Source organism: Paralichthys olivaceus, chromosome 6 (genome assembly GCF_024713975.1).
Source record: "Paralichthys olivaceus isolate ysfri-2021 chromosome 6, ASM2471397v2, whole genome shotgun sequence".
Classification (NCBI taxonomy): domain Eukaryota; kingdom Metazoa; phylum Chordata; class Actinopteri; order Pleuronectiformes; family Paralichthyidae; genus Paralichthys; species Paralichthys olivaceus.
Window position 1 is genome coordinate 26604741 of NC_091098.1, and position 19389 is coordinate 26624129.

The window sequence follows — 19389 nt, forward strand, 5'->3', positions numbered from 1 at the left end:
GTATAATGGTCGTTTACATGTATGAACCTACATGTATAATTGTACATGCATGATGACATGTACGGTGTCATTTTACATGTATGATGATATTCTACACGTATGTTGACAGTCGTGTGTTGAATCAGCTGTTGTATGTTATTAACCCTCTCATCTCCTCAGTGTTAACATGTTTCATGTGTGAGCAGCTGAAGATTCTGATGAATTAGAAATAAAAATAAAAAATGACGCTGCTACGGTATCCGCCCCCCTCCCTCCTCCTCCTTCCACCTCCTCCCTCCTCTCTCCTCCATCTCCTCTCGACAGGCGGCAGGATGGACGTGGTAAATCAGGTACGAACACGATCATTCCTCTTTATATATATGATTCTTTTTCGTGTCGTCTCATCTGTGTGCGTGTGTCGTGCTCGGGTGTGTTCGTGTCGTGATGCGGTTTGTGTCGGTTCCCCGGTGAAGCGTCTGTGTGTCGGGCCGCAGCATCACGGAGAGGATGGAGGGAGAGGATGGAGGGAGAAGAGGAATCACAGGAATCACAGGAATCACAGGAATCACAGGAATCACAGGAATCAGCTGTGATTCCTGTGATTCCTGTGATTCCTCTGGTGATGTTGGTGAAGCCGAAAAGATGATGCAGCTGTTTGTGTCGGTTTCATTCAAACTGACTCATGGTCCGGATTCATGTTTTCACACTGACTCATGATCCGGATTCATGTTTTCACACTGAGCCGTTCTGTGAGCGGGTTTTTTCTGGGTGTTTTCTGCGCGTCTGATCAGCTGATGGGCCTTTAGCCCTGCGCTGTGTCTGCAGGACAGCTCCAATAAAAACACTGTGTGTGTTTGCGTGCGTGAGTGTGTGTGTGTGTGTAAAATGGCAACCGCAGGAGGAGGAGGAGGAGGAGGAGGAGGAGGAGGAGGATATCCTCTCTGCTGCTGATGGATGGTGATGAGGATGAAAAGGATGATGATGGTGATGATGGTGATTATTGTGATGATGATGATGCTGATGCTGATGCTGGTGATGATGATGATGATGATGAAGATGACGATGATGATGATGATGTTGATGATGATGGTGATGATGATGATGATGGTGATGATGATGATGGTGATGATGATGATGATGATGTTGATGATGATGGTGATGATGATGATGATGATGTTGATGATGATGGTGATGATGAAGATGATGTTGATGATGATGGTGATGATGATGATGATGAAGATGATGATGATGTTGATGATGATGGTGGTGATGATGAAGATGATGGTGATGATGATAATGATGATGATGGTGTGTGTGTGTGTGTGTGTGTGTGTCCTCAGATGGTGGCCCAGGGCCAGTTCAGGGTGCTGAAGGTTCCTCTGGGTTTCATTAAGATCTTACAGTGGGTGAGTTCTCAGAATGTTTCTAATTATTCTCAATATAATCTCAAAGTGTTCTGAAAACATTTTTAAAAAATCTCAAATTCCCCCCCCCCCCAGTTCTTTGCCATCTTTGCCTTCTCCACCTGCGGCAGTTATTCTGGGATGTTCCGGATGTCGGTGGAGTGTAAGAACCGAACAGACAGCAACCTGAGTATCGAGGTGGAGTTTGAGTATCCGTTCAGGTCAGTTCATCACACGTTACCTCGACTGTGACGTGTCACATGATGCAGAGCGTGAACAGTCACAGTGAACACACACAGGGATTCAAACCGACGATATGGGAAGCTCTGGTGATTAAAAATCAGGTCACGTGTTTCTGTCTGAAACTGAACCTGAACCTGACGTAGTTAATCTGAGGTGAAGCACTGACTTCAGTTACTCTCAGGTAGTTATGCAGTTGTTGTTACCATGGTGACAGCTGGTCTTTTTACCCTGACCACGTAGTTCAATATTTTAACACACGTGCTGTTGATTGGTCGACTTGACAGAACTCCAGCCAAACCCTGCAGGGTTCTAATGTTCTTCCTCTGTCAGACTTCACCAGGTGAATTTTGAAGCCCCCACCTGTAAGGACGGAAACAAGGAGCATCTCTTCCTGGTCGGTGACTACTCTTCCTCTGCCGAATTCTTTGTCACCATCGGCGTATTCGCGTTCCTCTACTCCATGGCCGCTCTCAGCGTCTACGTCTTCTTTTTTGAAAAGTACAAGGAGAACAAAAAAGGCCCTCTGATGGTAAGTTCACCCACATGACCAACCGCCCAGTGACAGGTGAGCTGCGGGACCAGTCACTCACACACTGTGTTTCAGGACCTCGGAATAACCGGAGTGTTCGCCTTCATGTGGCTGGTGAGCTCGGCGGCCTGGGCCAAAGGTCTGTCCGACGTGAAGACAGCGACAGATCCGGACAATGTGATCACTCTGATCAAAGCCTGCGATGACGAGGGGAACAGCTGTCGTGAAGTTCATGACCCGGTCATGTCTGGACTCAACACCTCTGTGGTAAGACTGGAGGGATCGCAGCGTCACGTCAGCGCTCCACTAATCTGTGTTTTTCTACAATAACTTCTTATAAGTTCTTATTTATACAAACGACCTCGAAATCTTGTTTCCACGGTTACAGCATCATGTTTTTTTGAGTTGCTGCATTTCTTCTCATGACAGTGAGAGAAATGATGGTTTAAATCAGAGTTCAGCAGTAAATCATAGATTCTACGTTACCCATCAGTGTCCAACGAGAAACCTTCGTCCTCTTTTGCTTCAGGCTTTTGGTTTCATCAACCTGGTTCTGTGGGCCGGAAACCTCTGGTTCGTCTTTAAGGAGACGGGCATCATCGCTCCCTTCATGCGGCCTCCTCCTCCTCCTCAGGAAAAACCTGCTGCGCCAGAAGCCTATGGCCAGCAGGGGGCATATGAACAAGACCCGTACGCCAGCAACCAGGGAGGATACCAACCCGACTACAACCAGCAGGGATACAACCAGGTGATGATCTGATCTGCTGCTAATCAATAACACTACACAACTGCAGTGCTCTGAGTACATCTACTGCACTACTGAGTGCATGTACTGCAGTACTCTGAGTGAATAAACTGCATTACTATGTGTACATGTAATTTCGTAGTCTTAAGTAATTGTACTGCACTACTCTAAATACATATACTGTAAGTAAAGTTGATGCAGTACTCTAAGTGATGCAGTATTGTGTTGTCTCTGTGTATCATGTTGTTTGCTGCTGTGTCTCCTCCAGGATGCAGAATATGGTCAAGGTTATGGCCAGCAGGGGGCGCCCACCTCCTTCTCTAACCAGATGTGAACTGACAGGAAGCAGGTGAGTCCCAAACCTAGAATCATCCGCTGCTGAAAATAGTCCCCAACAAACGCCTCTCACGTTTCCTCCTGTTTTGTTTATGTTTGTTTTTCCTCCACAGGAGGCGTCGGAGTGAACAAAGAGTGGGTCGCCTGCAACCTACCCACAATGCAACACTCCTGTCTGTCTGCAAAGAATAAGGGGCGGGGTGAGGGAGGGGGAGGGGCGGGAGGTTGAGGGTGGGGGAGCTTAGATGTTCAATATAATGAGTCGATGTGTAAATGAATAAAACGAGAGTTATAAATAACAAATCCACGACTTGAAAAAAGCACGACAACAACAACAAATAGCTTCTGATCATGTGGCCGAGTTCAATTCATATTAGAGTCAGTGGAGAGAATGTATGTTTGTGTTGTATAGATATCACTTTGAACAGATATATAATATAAACTCAACTGTTTCTTCATGTTTCCTATTGAACCCAAGGGTCTGCCCCGCCCCCTGTTGTATGCCCTGCCCCAACATCAACAAACCAGATCCACTTCGGCAAATCACGAAGCTGTTCAGACTGGGTTCACACTGAGCTGATCCAAACCAGATTCAAACCAGAGTTGAACCAAAATGAGAACCAGTTCAAACCTGTCAACGCTGCGTCTGCCAGCATCACCTCCCAGCTGTTTGCTGTTTGTCTTGCTGCATGTAACTATCAACACAGGAAGTGATGTTGTTCTGGAGACGCAGTAAACTCAGTCTGGACTTCAGCTTCGAGGTGACTCCGAGTAAAATCTGGATCCAACATGGCTCCTCATCACTCCAGTTTCCACAGTTTGTGTGTTTGAGTAACGGGCTCAGCTGGAGCTTCGTTCTGCTGTTACACTCCTGCGGCTGCTCTCAGATCAGATTATCTCCGATCAGCTGTGAGGACGCGGAGCTGCAGAAACACCCGTCTGAATTATTTTCACTCAGCCCAGTGTCAACGACTCGACCGGTTTCTACTGCACTTTGTGTCACTTCAGCATGAAAATATGAAACAGATTTCAACGTTAGTGGTAAAAACATGTGCTCACGTTTCTGTGGCCATTTTAGAGGCGTCTTGTTCAGCAGCGTCACGTGATGAAAACGATGATCTGAAAATAAAATGTGAAGTTTGTAAACTAAAGCTTTTTATCAGTACAAACACAACAGAGGAAGTATTTCACAAACCAAAACCCGAAAATACGTCATATTATTGGTTTATGTCACGTTATTTTAGCTAGCTAGCCTGTTTAGTAGCTGCACACGGCTAACTCTACTTCTACACAAAGCGAAGATAGATGTCACAGTTTTCAGACGGATGTTTCTGTCAGTGGATGGACGCAATGTTTGTCTTCCCCGCGGCTCTCAGCCAATCAGCAGAAGCCGTGAGTTGTTTTTGTAAAAGTCTGAAAAAAGGATAAAAAAAACATGATGCTTCTTCTTTGGTTGTTTTTCTGGAAGTGAAGCTGTTTTGGCGTCGGTATCTTCCTCCGCATGGTGACGTGTTTCCTGTGTAGTTCAGTGAGTGATGGTCGGCGTGATTCTACTTCCTGTTCTCCTGTACAGGTGTGTGTGTGTGTGTGTGTGTGTGTGTGTTACCTGTCCATATATTTTCTATCACTCTCACTTTCTGTTTTTCTTTCCATCATCTCTTCATCTTTTTATTTATTAATTTTCTTTTCAGTCTTTTCTTTTTTCATTCTTCCCTCTTCGTCTCCCTCTCTCTCGCTCTTCTTGTCATTCTTCGTGACTCTCCTCTCTGCCTCTGTGACGTAACTTCCTGTGTGATGATATTCTGCATCAGTAACCATGACGACAGTTTTGTCAGTGTTGATGATGATGTATGTGTGACTTGTTGCTATGGAGACCCCAAGCACCTCCCCCTCTTGTGTTTATTCAGTGGAAAATTTCAATAAACGACAAACTCGTCTCTGATTCTGTGTCTGTTGGTAACATGAGGAGGAGGATGAAGGAGTGAATGAATGAATTTAAAGAGGAATGGTAAACTGATCTGTGGACGAATGGACGGATGAAGAAATAAGTGACAGGATGAAAACACGTGAATATAAGAACTAATGAATAAATAAACAGATGAGTGAATCATCAGTGAGTGACTGAATTAATCAATTGCAAATTAACGTCTGAATGACAACATGATTAAAAAGATGAGCAAATGAATAAGTGTAATAAACAGATAGATCTTATAAACAACCGGGTGAATGAATGAATGATTGATGTCAGAGGAAAATACTCTGAGTGAGTGAGTTACTTTAACACTGTATGAACTGTATGGAACTCAAGTTTAAATCCTCTTTCTCTCCTCTAGTTCTCCTCCCTCCCTCTTCCTTTCACCCTCTTCATCCTCATTTTCCACCTCCTCCCTCACCCCATAGCCCCACCCTCCATCTTCAACCCACTCCTGTCCTCCATCTTCCTCTCTCCTCAAAGCTCCTCCCTCTCCTCATCTGTTTACTGCTTCTCACCTCCTCTCCTTAGTCATCACTCCTCCCTCCTCCCTCCCTCTCTCTCTCTCCCTCCCTCTCTCTCTCTGTTATCAGATGAGTGTTTATGATCGCCGTCAGTGTGTGTGTGTGTGTATGTGTGTGTTCAGTCAGTAGCATGGCGTCTCTCAGCCTCCTGCTGCTCAGCACCGCTCTCATCCACACCGCCCAGGTAAGGACGAGTTACAGTCACTGTATGTTTATATATATATATATATATATATATATATATAGAGAGAGAGAGAGAGAGAGAGAGAGAGAGAGAGAGAGAGAGAGAGAGAGAGAGAGAGAGAGAGCGAGAGAGGATGTTTACATGTTTCATATGTGTTAATTAATGGTAACATTGCTGTGTCATCACGGTAACATGATCGGGATGCAGAATGATGCTGCTGCTGTTATCCTCTACCTGTCTGTTACATCACAGTGTGTGTGTGTGTGTGTGTGTGTGTGTGTGTGTGTGTGTGTGTGCATGTGTGTGTATGTGTGTGTGTGTATTCTGCTTTCAATTTGACATATTAGTTATTGATCGGCAGAATTTGTGAAGAGAGAAACAGACACTGATGGAAGACTGCGGCTTGATTGTGTTCAAAACCTTTGTGCATGTGTGTGTGTGTGTGTGTGTGTGTGTGTGTGTGTGTGTGTGTGTGTGTGTGTGTGTGTGCGTGGTGGTGGTGGGGGCACATTACCTCTAGATGGAACATTTCATTTCAGTAGCAGTCACCATAGCGACAGGAGAGAGTAACCCACAGCAACAGCGTCACATATTAAAGAGGTTACAGTTAAAGACTCGACGTGGGACATTGAACACATCTGTATCACTGCATCATGTTTTATTATAAATATGTTTTAAATATCAGCCAGTAAAATAACACAGAAACATGTGATGCACTAAAGGTGTGATCTTAATCAGCTGTGAGTATAAAGTACTTTGGATAAAGAACAAGTACTTAAGTAATCCAGTACATTTACTGAATGAAGAGCAACAACTATACTGAATAACAGAGTCTCTGAGGCAGACGATGTTTGAGAACAACATCTCCTCCACATCACGTCCTCACAGAATCAGACAGGAAGTCAGTTTGTTTTAAACACACACACACACACACACTTCTCTGCTAGAACCAGACACCATCACCACAAATGTTAGCCCCACACACCATCACCAACGTCAAAGGAGACACATTCTGTTCAGGTCCATGTTGATATTATTACTGTAAAATGTTTACACTTTACTTTCTTCATCCATCGCTGCAGCTCCTCTTTTCAGCCTCTGTCTGAAACACCACCCAGTCTGCTCTGATTGGTCAATTGTTTCCATTGTGTGTAGGAAGTGTCGGCGTGTTGTTAGCGTTCAGCTGTAGCCTCTTCAGAAAACCTGATTCAGAAATGCAAAGATATGAAAGTTAAGTATTAAACAAGCTAATAAGCTAAGGACGGGCAAATGAGATGTTCCACTAATGTCAAGGTTAAGAAATGGTAAGATCCCCTTTAAGGGAGTCTGAAATCATATCACATCATTATTACAGGAGTTAAAATGGGAAACAGATTATAATATTTAGAATACGTTTATTTGTGAAACAGGCCTCGTTCCAGTTACTGTGACCCAGAGTCAGAAAAGACATGACAATGGGAAAAAACCTTATAATACTATGATTCCAGTATTTATCCATAAAGTCCTCCATCCTTCCTGAACCAGGATTTTAAAGGTGAATAAGTTTATATTTCTATGGACTGTAGCTACACATGATCTGATCCCTGCAGGAAAAACCTGACTCCAGCAGTGATAGACAGTGATGCTCTGCAGACTCATTATGACCTCCTCCTCCTCCTCCTCCTCTTCCTCCTCCTCCTCCTCCTCATTATCAGCTGCTGGTGCCTCAGATGCAACGAGCTCCACATCATAAACCCTGAGCTGCTGCGTCTGTGAGATATTAAAGTCATAAATCTCAGAGTCTGAGCTCAGGGCCTCAGTTTCAGTTTATCCAGACAAACAACAGAAAATAAAAAACCTGCTTCATTTCTCATCTGATGAACGGCCGCGGCCACAGAGGAGACCATGACACAGCAGTTTATAATCTGCAGGGTAATGACTTACATCATTGATCCAGAGACTCTGAGGTCCTGAGTCATTGTTCGAATTGTTGAGTCACTGTTTAAACTGCAGAGTCACTGACCAAACTGCTGAGTCATTGCTTAACCTGCTGAGTCCATTTCTAAGCTGCTGGCTCCCTGAAACAGTTATTAGTGAATAAGTTACTCTGAGCAACAACTCGACGAGTCCACCAACACACTCTGTCCGGACCAATCACATGAGTGGAGGCTCGTTACGCTGCCATGGCAACAGCACATCTCCCTGGACCCTGCCCCACACACACACACACACACACACACACACACACACACACACACACACACACACACACACACACGGACTCACACTATGAACAGTAGTTGATCACTGTGACCTCTGACCTCTTCTCTCAGTCTCTACCTGCAGCTCATGGAGGGGGACGGGACCTGGACGTGTCGGTGGGCGGAGTCAGACGCCAGCGCAGAGCCCTGCTGCCCTATGAGGAGCAAATTATGTCATATCCTGCCATACAAGGAGGAGGAGGGGCCAACGACCTGTACTACCAATCAGATGACTGGAGGGGGAGGGGCTTGAACCAGGCCCTGCAGCGACTGGTGGAGAGAGACCAGAGGCGGGAACAGGAAGAGGAGCAGCGAGCAGGTTAAAGAATTTTCACTTCACTCTAGTTACACTTTTGTATATGCAGAGAATATATTTATAATATAAACTTTGTCGACATTTTATCATTGATAATATTAACAACATAATTAACCAATCACGCGTCTCCTCAGCCTACCTGGCCGCTCTGCTACGCCTCCTGAACGAGGCAGAGAGTGTGGGATTGGTCGGCCCGCAAGACGTGGCGGTTGTTGAGGAGGAGGATGAGGAGGATCAGGGGCCCCCTGGGGACTTCCAGGGCCCGGTCCCCGCAGACTATGATGAGACAGGACGGGGTATGAGCATGGGGAGGCCCCCAACTGCATGGTGGGGCCTCCTGGAGCCCCAGCTGGCTCAGACCTTGTTGGACAGGTGAGGAGAGACTTGTCAGAGTTAGAGATGATCAATAATTCGATGATCAATAATAAGATGATCAATAATAAGATGATCAATAATAAGATGATCAATAAGTGTCGTTGTGATGGACAGGATGGAGCCTCAGCTGGTTCAGACCCTGCTGGAGAGAGCGAGACAGGAGAAACTCCAACAGACAGGACGAGGACTAAACCGAGACCAGGACACTCTGAGGTGATATATCAGTCAATCAGCTGAGTCTACTCTAACCTTTACTTTCACTTTCGTAACAGTCACATGACTTTACTAATTCGATTTTTTTTTCAGCACAGTTTTTGTTTGGATTGTTACATTTCATACACTACCGTTAGCAAGACAATATTAGCTTAGCTTTACAAGCTAAGTTAGCTAAGTCAGAGCTACTTGATAACATTGTCAAAACAGAGGTTCTCATGTACTTATTCATTGATCTATGGACAAAAGTGTCCTGTTACATTCAAGACATTTTAAATCATTAAATCGAACAGAAAGTTTTTATATTTAAATCAGGAGAAAAACTTTAATCATAAAATATTCACTCAAACGCTGATTCCGCTTGTCTCCTCTTTCTCAGACGGATGGTTGCTAGGATACTGTCCAGCATCGGCCCTAACAACACCCCGGTGAACTCCTCAGGTCGCAGAGCGAGGAGAGACCTGTCTGTCGCCGCAGTTGAACCCATTAGCTCCGCCCATAGGAGAACTCGCCGTTCCCTTGACGACATGACACCTCCATCACCTAGCAATGACCCCCCACTCCTCAGGGTGAAGAGGCTGGAGGAGGAGGAGGAGGAGGATAATCTCCATCCCCTCGCTGCTGGGCTGCAGAGGATGAAACGCATTGATACCATGGCAACCGCAGCAGTGGAAGAACTGAATCATGGGATTCATAGGCGCCGGAGAAGAGCCGCCCTGAATTATGACCCCCAAATATTGATTGATCAGATTGTGAAGTACATGGGGGAATGAGAGGAGGAGAGGAGTGGAGGAGGAGAGGAGGTATTGTGTCATTCTTTAGGTTTGTAATTTTCAGTTTATGTAAAAAATATTTTTGCTGCTTTAGGTAAAAATAAATCTGATCAGTCGTTCGTTGTTAAAGGAAGGGGTGGGGGTGATAAATGTGACCTTGACGAGTGACCTATGCTCCTGTTGATCTATTGTTTCCTCAACGTTTTCCTGGAGGTCAGAGTTGTGACATCATCATGTAGCTGCGAACCACGATTTTAAGAGTTAAACATAAACAGTCCGATTTTTCCTTCGGTCACTGAAAAATGTAAAACAAACTGTCAAGAATTTAGTTTTAATTTAAAGTATCAGATGATTTCCCACGTGATGAATCAGGCCTCAGTCTGTGGTGGAACATGGGAAATGTAGTTCACAGCAGTTTCACAGATCAGCAATGCCCTCTGGGAGTTGTAATTGACCCCACCCAGATGTCCATTCGTCATCTGTGTGTCCCTGGAAAACACAGACAGATGATGGACAATGATGGTAACCAAGGCAACGGCTCTGTCATTGGTTGTTGTGTTCATGTACTTCAGCTTGTGTGCAACAGCTCTGTCATGTGATCACTCGTGTGTATGTGGTTAAAATAATCTGATTAAATAAAGTCAGTGTCACCACAAACGCTCACGTCTCTTCTCTCTCTGCTCTTATTTACATACGTATGTACACACGAGTATACAACCTAAACACAGGCACCTGTACAAAACATGACTCAATCATTCAAACTGGTCTCAGACCATGTTCTGACTGGAGGAGGATCAGGGCAGAAGACAGAGCTGCAAGTTTCACTCGTCATCGTCGATCGAAGGATGATTTATTGTTCACCTGAAACTTTAAAAAGTCACTCGACTGATCAACGGACACTTTGTTGTTAATGAAACTGAAAGAGAAACGTTTCCAATTTGTTTATTTAAAGAAAAGTTTTCTCACAAACACGATTATCACATGAACTTGATCAGAGTCGACACTGATCGAGCTCTGAAAACGAAATAAAACCACAAACAGCTGCTCAGCCTGGAAAACTCAGTGAAAGGAACTGAGCACGGTCTTCATGTGCTTTAAAGGTTAAAGGTCAAGCGAACATTTTAGGAAAGTCACGTCACACTCGGTTTTCTCTAGAGTCACATCATCAGGCCAGTTTCATCTCTGAGCTTAGCATTGCTTAGCACAGTTCATCACATAATAGGATAGTCAGGAGGTAACCCCCAACAAGCTAGCTGATCCTGAAGCTAATGCTATGCTAACTAGACCCAGGGTTGTAACTGGATTGTAAAATAATTCTAAGCTAAGTGGCCCCAGAGGTTAACTGGAAGTCAAGTTAGCTATGCTATGCTATGCAAAATGAACCCAGAGGCAAACGCTAAACTCACTGGCTCTGAAGCTAATGCCAAACACCTCGGAGCTCGGCCCTCAGAATGACGTGACACCCAATTAACCCGAGCTGATAGACTTTATGTACGTGACTATTAAACAGTAAAAACTAAAGCTGTCACTACTGTTGATATACGGAGTAGCCATCTCCGTATTATGATCTTCGCCAGGGTGGCTCTTACCTCTAATGATAAAGCTAATGCTAACAATCAGTAAAGTTTGACTGGCAGCTATTAGCTGCTAGTGAACACGACTCAGCCTTTATATCAGACGTTGTATTGGATGCGCTGACTGTTTGAAACATTCAGTATAACACTGTACCGCTGTTAGAGGCTAACAGTTGCCCCTGCTTCAAAATACTGTGCTAAACTAAGCTAAACAGAGATTTAACTGATTCAGCAGAAACATGCGACTCAGAAACAAACAACAGGAGGAATTACTACGTCAGACCAAGGCCTAAACCATGGAGTCAACATTGGGGGGGACCAAATTTCTCTCTTATATATATATACCTTTTTTTTCTTTTTACCATAATGATAATGCATTGCGTTACATGTTATTACATTGTATTACTTGTGTGGGCACTGGGCAGGAGGGCCTTCACTGCTCTCTTCTCATCCTGTCTTCCCTTGCCAAGCTCCTGTGGTCCTATATTCTCCTCTCTCTTTTCCTCTCTCTTGCTCTCCCGTCATCTCCTCTCCTCTCCTCTCCAGTCAAGTCAATTCAATTAAATTCAATTTGACTCAAATTTGTTTTATTGTCATGAATGTTGTGAGAACTATATTGCCAAAGCATCAGGAATACATGAAACAAAACAAATACAACCCACAGAACCAAATAAAATAAAAATGAAAAAAGTATGTATGTGTGCTTATGTCCTCCTCTCCTCTTCCTTTCCTCCTCCTCCTGTCCTCTCTCCTTCTCTATCCTCTACCCTCTTCTCCTTTCCTCCTCTACCCTCTCTTCTCCTCCTCTATACTCACCCCTCTCCTCCTCCTCTCTCCTCTCCTCCATCATCTCCCCCTCCTCTCCTCTCTCCTCCTTCTCCTCCTCTGTCCTCTCCCCTCTCACATCCTCTCCTCCTTCTCTCCTCCTCCTCTCCCCTCTCCTCCTCTCTCTCTCTCTTCTCCTCCTCTCTCCTATCCTCTCCCCTATCCTCTCCTCTCTCCTATCCTTTCTTCTCTCCTCTCCTCTCTCCTCTCCTCTCTGCTATCCTCTCCTCACCTCTCCCCTCTCCTCTACCTAGAAAAGGACCCAAACGCCTTTTTGCGTCTATCATTGGCACTGATGAAAGATTGGCATATATCTTCCAGGTCCAGTTCGTCCAGCTTCCTCTGGTGCACATGACAGATAGCAACATGATTCAGCCTGCTTTGCGTCATGGAGGATCTGAGCCATGTCTTGAGCCTTCGTAGTGCGCTAAAGCTCCTCTCAGCCTCTGCTGAGGATGCAGGGACGATGAGCAGGAGCCTTAGTAAAGCCTCCACCTGGCTGAACAGACTTCGGACTTCTGGCACCATGTCATGCATAATGCTGACAACATCTGAGCTTGTTTCATAAGTGTAATTGGCTGCGAACATGGCCAGCTGTACTTGAAGCAGTTGTGGATTCAATTCGGGATACTGGTCCACAACCTCATCAATGGTTCCCTGTAGAAGCACATTTTCAAGCTGCTGAAGTTTGTGGAATCCAGCTTGATCGAACCTCTCTATGAATTGAGTATTCACTGTGTCCAAGGTGTTGTAGAATTGGGCTCTGTAGAAGGACTGGGCATCAGGATGGATATGGGCTGAAGCCTGACCAGTGTAACGCTTTGTAGGTTTGCGGATATGAGGCATCTGAATTGGTTGCAGGTCCAACTTTGTTGCCATAGCAGTTGCTTTTGAGAACAAGACATCAAAGTGTTCCTCTGTTCGCTTTTCCTGCATGCTTGTTTTTACATGGTCCACAGCTTTCAACATGCCTGAAACTGTCTGTTTCCTATGCTGCAGGGAGGTGTTCAGGCATTCCAGATCCCCCATCAGGTCCTCAGCCATTACAAGGCCGAGCACAGTGTTGCCTTTTAGAAATGCTCCATGAAGACCATTAGCCTTAGCTGACGTCTCAGATGAGCTGCTTGATGCCATTTCTTCTAGGGCTGTCAGCACTGACTCATACTGCCTTAGAACTGAGTGGATGGCAGGGGTGCGAACAGTCCACCTGGTTGGACAGAGAGGCTTCAATGAGGTGAAACCATGCTCCGATTTGGCAATTTCCTGGAATACCAACTTGAACTTGCCAGATTGGTTAAAGAAGCCCCCCAATTCATGGACCAGAGCCATTGAATCTCTCACAAGTGGAGATGATAGACAGGCAGCCTGTGTAATTAAGTTCACGCAATGTGGACCACAGTGACAGTACACAGCCAGTGGTTGTTGTGCCCTTAATATGGCTTGCACTCCCTGCCATCGTCCAGCCATGTTTGCGGCACCATCATAAGTTTGTCCTCGGAGTTGAGACAGAGGAAGGTCTAGACGCGTCATCACATCACAAGCCACCTTGGCTATATTTTCCCCTGTTGTTGATAACACCTCGTAGAGTCCCAGGAATTCTTCCTTTGGTTGTAGATCTGCATCTACAAAGCGCACACATATTGACTCCTGCTCAACACCTGACACATCCTGGGTTCCATCAATGATAAGTGCGAACTGGACCACTGGCATTGATGTTATGTCTGACACAATTTTTTTGATGATTGTATTGGCCATCAGCTGCAACAGTTCATTCTGCATTTTGGGACTGGTGAAATCAAACTGACGTTTTAGCCAGTTGGTCAGCTCTGCATCACCTTTTGCCTTGTACTTTAGAAGCTGGCTGAAATTCCCACTCTCCTTCTCATCGCCTTGAAAAGCCAGACCTTGCCGTGCCAAGTACTGCACACCCCCAGCAATCTTCATAAGATTTCTCCTTGCTTGTTGCTGCTGTCTTTCAAGCTCACGTGAAAGTTGCACATTAACAGTCTTTGGCTCCTGAAGCCTAGTCATCACAGCTAATTTGTGACACTGGCTGTCTTTATGTGCACTAAATTTCTCCAGTGCCTTCTTCCAGTTGTTAAAGCCAGTCTTGACAAATGCTGAATCTGCTTTTGATGCAAGCTTGGACTTTTGTGCTGCAAAGTATTTAGCACAATAGTAACAGAGAACACCCTTTACAGAGGGGCTGTAATGGAGCCATGTATGATCTTTAAACCACTTCTCCTGAAAGTAGAGTGTTTTATTTGATAGGGTTTGACTCGGTATGACTTTCACATTTGGATGATTTGGGAAAGGTCCAAGCTCCCTCCCTTCCTCTCCAGTGCCCTCATCATCGCCTGTCTGGCTGCTCATTCTATCTCTTTCTCTCTCACTGTCAAACTCCCTCTCCATGGGTATGATCTGAAATGCACGAGGATGATCTCATCTTAACTTAACATTAACATTAGACTGTTAAGGTTGTCATTAGTTGGTCTTCACCATTCATATTAGCTCCTTTCTCACTCACCTCCATGTCACCAGCACACACTCTCCCTGTCCTGTCACCATCCTCTTGTTCATTCTCTCTGTCCTTACTCTGAACACACCACAGTGAACATGGATGAAATATTAGTAAACCACTAGAAAGTCTAATATTTATATATGTTTACTTTAATATTAGACTGTTAGGTTGTCATTAGTTGGTCTTCACCATTCATATTAGCTCCTTTCTCACTCACCTCCATGTCACCAGCACACACTCTCCCTGTCCTGTCACCATCCTCTTGTTCATTCTCTCTGTCCTTACTCTGAACACACCACAGTGAACATGGATGAAATATTAGTAAACCACTAGAAAGTCTAATTTTTATATATGTTTACTTCAATATTAGACTGTTAGGTTGTCATTAGTTGGTCTTAACCATTCATATTAGCTCCTTTCTCACTCACCTCTATGTCACCAGCACACACTCTCCCTGTCCTGTCACCATCCTCTTGTTCATTCTCTCTGTCCTTACTCTGAACACACCACAGTGAACATGGATGAAATATTAGTAAACCATAGACTAGAAAGTCTAATATTTATACATGTTTTACATATGGGGGGGCAACACGAGTCTGTACTTTAACATTGGACTGTTATGTTATGTTGGGTGAACAAATTGCAACAGAAGCAGTGTTATGTATGCAAATTAGCCATAAGTAATTAGATTATGCACTGTTTGCTCATGTTAACAACGAATTTCAAAAAGCCTGTATACATTTTTCATTTGTCTTAATGTAAGTAATAAACTCAGTAATTTACATGGTGATATCTAAGGCGGGTTAAACATTTTACCCTATTCACGTGAGGAAAATAATGAGGCTAGCGAATGGACTATATTTGGGTCTTTTTTGAAACTTGGGAAATGGGATTCTCCAGGGATTTTTTCCCTCATGTTGAGGATATAAAATCAGTTGCATTTGCTTCTGTTGCAATTTGTTCAAGGTTGTCCCCCATTTTGTCTTAAAATTACTGGACTAGACATAGTAAATTATAGACTAGAAAGCCTATTTGATTATACTATATTGACTCCTTGACATTAATGGTAATTACTCATTTTCTCACTGCTCTGAACTTACTTTATTTCTTTTCTGAAGCTGCCCAAAAAACAGTCTTATATCGCTGCCACTCTTCCTCTTGCTCATGATGACTCACTGTGAAATTGACGTGCTACATAAATGATTGACACTCAAACTTCATGTGGGTTTTCTTACAAATATAATATGGTTCGATATAGGAGCTGGGAAACTTCTCCTCTCCTCATGTTAGTTGCTCTGGCTGTTCACTAGCTAATACCTGTAAATGGAATGTAGCCTAACATTATACTAGTGAGTTAGCTCAGAATTCCTGTCAGAATGTTAGCTAATGTTAGCCAGCTAGCTAGTAGGCTATTCCTTGCAAGACCATTCATGAAATTACATTTTCATAACACTTAACAAAAAATATAATCAACAACTTTAATATAGTCGATTAGTAACATTCATATTAGGCTACATTCTGATTTTCCACTTTTAAATATGTTTGAAAGTAATGAAAAACAGAGAGAGGGTTTGACATACCCACAGCAGTCGAGCAATGAATTCTGCTGGATGGGGTGGTGTGTCAACATGGTATTGTACGGCGGGCAACACCATCTGGACAAACCACGCATAACTGCAATCCTACAACCGGTAGTAACTAGCCTATATCAAAAATGTCTTATGTTTAGCTATAATAATGATTAAATGACCTTTTTGCTATTGATTATTTCGGACAGTGGGATGTGTATGTGGTTGCCTGACTTTTTTTTTTTTTTTTAATCAGATAGATATTGGGGGGGACATTTTGAGCATATCTGAATATTGGGGGGGACATGTCCCCCCCAATGTATATGGTGATTTAGGCCCTGCGTCAGACTATTCGTTTAAGGTTCAGGAGTACTAACTGAGCCAAGCTAACATTAGCTCGCTAGTATCGGATGCTACAAAGAGAAGACATGAAGAACAGTCATCAGACCGTTTTAAACACCCCTCAAATGATTCTGATGACATCAGTTAGCTTAGCATTAGCAGGTGTTTCCCTCTCATCACAAACACATGAATACAACTCGGTTTAAACGCAGACTGACTCTGACGTCAACACGTTTTTGTTTGTGGCTTCATTACCAGGCTGCCATGTTTAGGCTCCTCCTCCTCTCTGTCTGACTCCACCCACACATGACATGAGCAGGTGAGGTTCACAGACCCCCCCCCCCCTCTTTCATAACTGTGACAACAGAAGGTGGAGGTGGTATCCAGGAGACGATAATGATGGAGGGATCAGGAGGAGAACTGACGACCTAAAGAAGAAGACGAAGAAGAAAAAGACGGAAAATAAATCAAGGTTTGTGTGAAGATAAAACGACAGCCGAGGAAGAAGAGTCTCACCTGATGACATCACGCTGACATCAGCAGGCCTGTGGTCACTGTAAACAAACACGCTGTTACTAAGGAACTGGAGGCACAGGTGTGTCAGTGCAGTAAACATTAAGCCCCGCCCCTTGCTGGTACCCCCGCTCACCGTCCTTGGCGTCTGGTGGCAACAGGGCGTCCTGCCTGTTGGCAAGGACGAACGCTAGCATGGCCAAGATAGCGGCGTCCAGAACTCCCAGGATGGCGAGGATGTAGGCCCAGTGGACGGAACAGTTACCTGGAGAGAAACTGCCCACCTGGAGACACAAGACCAATACAGGATCGAATGGATCGACCACTGAGGACATATTTATTGACCATTTAGTTTTATTTGATTGTTTCTATGTGAAAATGAAACATTAAAAAGACTCTAACTATGATCAATACATGTTTCAACACTGATCAGTGCTGAGACTCACTGAGTCTCCACACAGAGATCTCATCTCTGGACTCTCCCACGAGTCTGGAAACAGAAGACAGGCCAACGCCAGACAGAATCCTGGGAGACAGACGGACAGGGAGAGACATTCAGACACAGCGAGAGACAGATTTAAAGGGGGAGACAAACAGGCAGAGAAACAGATAGGTACAGGTGTTAGTTAATGTCTGTCTCTCATGTGTCCTCATTATTCTGTCCTCACTGTGACAAACGTGGATAAGAAACTTTTAACCACAGATCATGTTCTTCACTAAACTACAACTCCCAGAAGTCTTTGCCACAGATACTCAGAACCAGGAGAAGGGACTGACCAGCTGTGAGCTGCAGCCAGGCACAGATCTTGTAGACGGTTGCAGCACTGCAGAATCGGAAGAGACAGAGACAGAGGACACTGGTCCACACGGCCCACAGGGACACGCCCACCAACACTGCCACCGACTGGAAGGACGGTAGAGGAGACAGGCTGGACAGACGGCCACGACAGTCTGGGACCGGCCAGTCCGACTCCACACACACCTGACAACAGAGACACAAGGACATACGGGGACACAGACGGTCCAACAGATAGGGACATACAGGGACACAGACATACAGGGAAAGAAACGTGAAGGTTACAGGTGATCAATCATGTGTGTATGAAACATTCAAAGTGTCATCAGGTCCACAGTTTAAAGGACCAGTCTGTTTCTTCCTGCGTCTCCTCCCACCTCAAACAGTCCCAGGGTGCCGCTGGGCGCCCCCTGGTGCCGGGTTTCAGCAGTGCCGATCCAGGAGGGCTGCACCAGGACGACCACCTGGATGATGGCGAAGCAGAGCGTGCAGATGGCCCAGAGGACACCGACTGCTCGGGCACTGCGAACAAACTCAGTCTGATAGAGACGAGAGAGGTCAGGGAGGGCGGGCGACACCGACATGACTGAGAGGGGGGGGGGGGGGACAGGAATCATGTGACCAGCTGATTATTACAGATCAATAAAACCTCACACGAAACAATAAACCACAATTATTACATTATATAATTATATTGTATCTGTCCACTGTCTGTCCTCTACCTGTCCACCTTGATGGACGATACCTGTCTCACTCAGGTGATCACTTGAGGTCACACATCCTGTCCACCCTGACACCTGAGTGAGGGGACAGACTGTCTCTAATATGTCCCTGTCTGTTCACTCAAATCAATAAAATCTATTTACAGATTATTAACAGATCAATAATCAGGTTTTTGATTAATGCATCATTAGTCTCTCTCTCTCTCTGCTTCACGTCTAAAATCAGTGTTCAGACCGGATGTAGAGCTGCAGTGAGCACGTGACATCAGTCATCGTCCGACACAACAAACATAAACAAGGTACCGAGCATGACGTCATGACTTTTGTTATCAACAAACACAATGTTCAGTAAAAAAATAAGAAACAAACCTGCAGCTGGAGGAGGACCACCTGTCTGTCTCCTCCTCTGTCCCTCTCCTCCTCTCTGTCCCTCTCTCCTCCTCTGTCTCCTCCTCTGTCTCCTCCTCTGTCCCTCTCTCCTCCTCTCTGTCTCTCTCTCCTCCTCTGTCTCTCCTCCTCTGTCTCTCTCTCCTCCTCTGTCTCTCTCTCCTCCTCTCTGTCTCTCCTCCTCTGTCTCTCTCTCCTCTGTCTCTCTCCTCCTCTCTGTCTCTCTCTCCTCCTCTGTCTCTCTCCTCTCCTCTGTCTCTCTCTCCTCCTCTCTCTCTCTCTCTCTGCGGGATGGGAGGATGTGGTGGA

The 19389-nt window shown here is 44.9% G+C and overlaps 4 protein-coding genes across 7 annotated transcripts; 2 read left to right on the forward strand and 2 right to left on the reverse strand.

Annotated features, from left to right (window-relative positions):
* Positions 1-233: 233 nt before the first annotated feature.
* sypa (synaptophysin a) lies at positions 234-5177 on the forward strand. 2 transcript variants are annotated; one of them, XM_069527543.1, is made up of 8 exons: positions 234-329; positions 1320-1385; positions 1479-1603; positions 1956-2154; positions 2230-2421; positions 2684-2902; positions 3168-3248; positions 3349-5177. In XM_069527543.1, exons 1-7 carry the CDS (start codon positions 312-314, stop codon positions 3231-3233), a joined length of 885 nt encoding a protein of 294 aa, XP_069383644.1. In that variant the 5' UTR covers positions 234-311; the 3' UTR covers positions 3234-3248; positions 3349-5177. The 2 variants fall into 2 exon arrangements, with proteins under 2 accessions (XP_069383644.1, XP_069383645.1); XM_069527544.1 differs by lacking the exon at positions 234-329 and adding an exon at positions 946-972.
* Positions 5178-5756: 579 nt separating this feature from the next.
* pcsk1nl (proprotein convertase subtilisin/kexin type 1 inhibitor, like) lies at positions 5757-10490 on the forward strand. Its single transcript, XM_020109626.2, has 5 exons — positions 5757-5915; positions 8228-8474; positions 8606-8843; positions 8961-9059; positions 9439-10490. Exons 1-5 carry the CDS (start codon positions 5811-5813, stop codon positions 9830-9832), a joined length of 1083 nt encoding a protein of 360 aa, XP_019965185.1. The 5' UTR covers positions 5757-5810; the 3' UTR covers positions 9833-10490.
* Positions 10491-10758: 268 nt separating this feature from the next.
* LOC138410620 (zinc finger MYM-type protein 1-like) lies at positions 10759-16069 on the reverse strand. The gene is made up of 3 exons (XM_069527540.1): positions 15853-16069; positions 14759-15249; positions 10759-14652 (listed from the first exon to the last, which is right to left on the reverse strand). Exons 2-3 carry the CDS (start codon positions 14762-14764, stop codon positions 12478-12480), a joined length of 2181 nt encoding a protein of 726 aa, XP_069383641.1. The 5' UTR covers positions 14765-15249; positions 15853-16069; the 3' UTR covers positions 10759-12477.
* A 142-nt stretch (positions 16070-16211) lies between these two features.
* Positions 16212-19368, reverse strand: lhfpl4b (LHFPL tetraspan subfamily member 4b). 3 transcript variants are annotated; one of them, XM_069527546.1, is made up of 9 exons: positions 19253-19368; positions 19201-19218; positions 19063-19106; positions 18349-18557; positions 17953-18157; positions 17622-17701; positions 17312-17459; positions 17179-17216; positions 16212-17090 (listed from the first exon to the last, which is right to left on the reverse strand). In XM_069527546.1, exons 4-8 carry the CDS (start codon positions 18553-18555, stop codon positions 17188-17190), a joined length of 669 nt encoding a protein of 222 aa, XP_069383647.1. In that variant the 5' UTR covers positions 18556-18557; positions 19063-19106; positions 19201-19218; positions 19253-19368; the 3' UTR covers positions 16212-17090; positions 17179-17187. The 3 variants fall into 3 exon arrangements, with proteins under 3 accessions (XP_069383647.1, XP_069383648.1, XP_069383646.1); XM_069527547.1 differs by lacking the exon at positions 19201-19218 and having other exon boundaries at positions 19063-19105; positions 19285-19368; XM_069527545.1 differs by lacking the exons at positions 19201-19218; positions 19253-19368 and adding an exon at positions 19168-19186 and having other exon boundaries at positions 19063-19105.
* Positions 19369-19389: the final 21 nt, after the last annotated feature.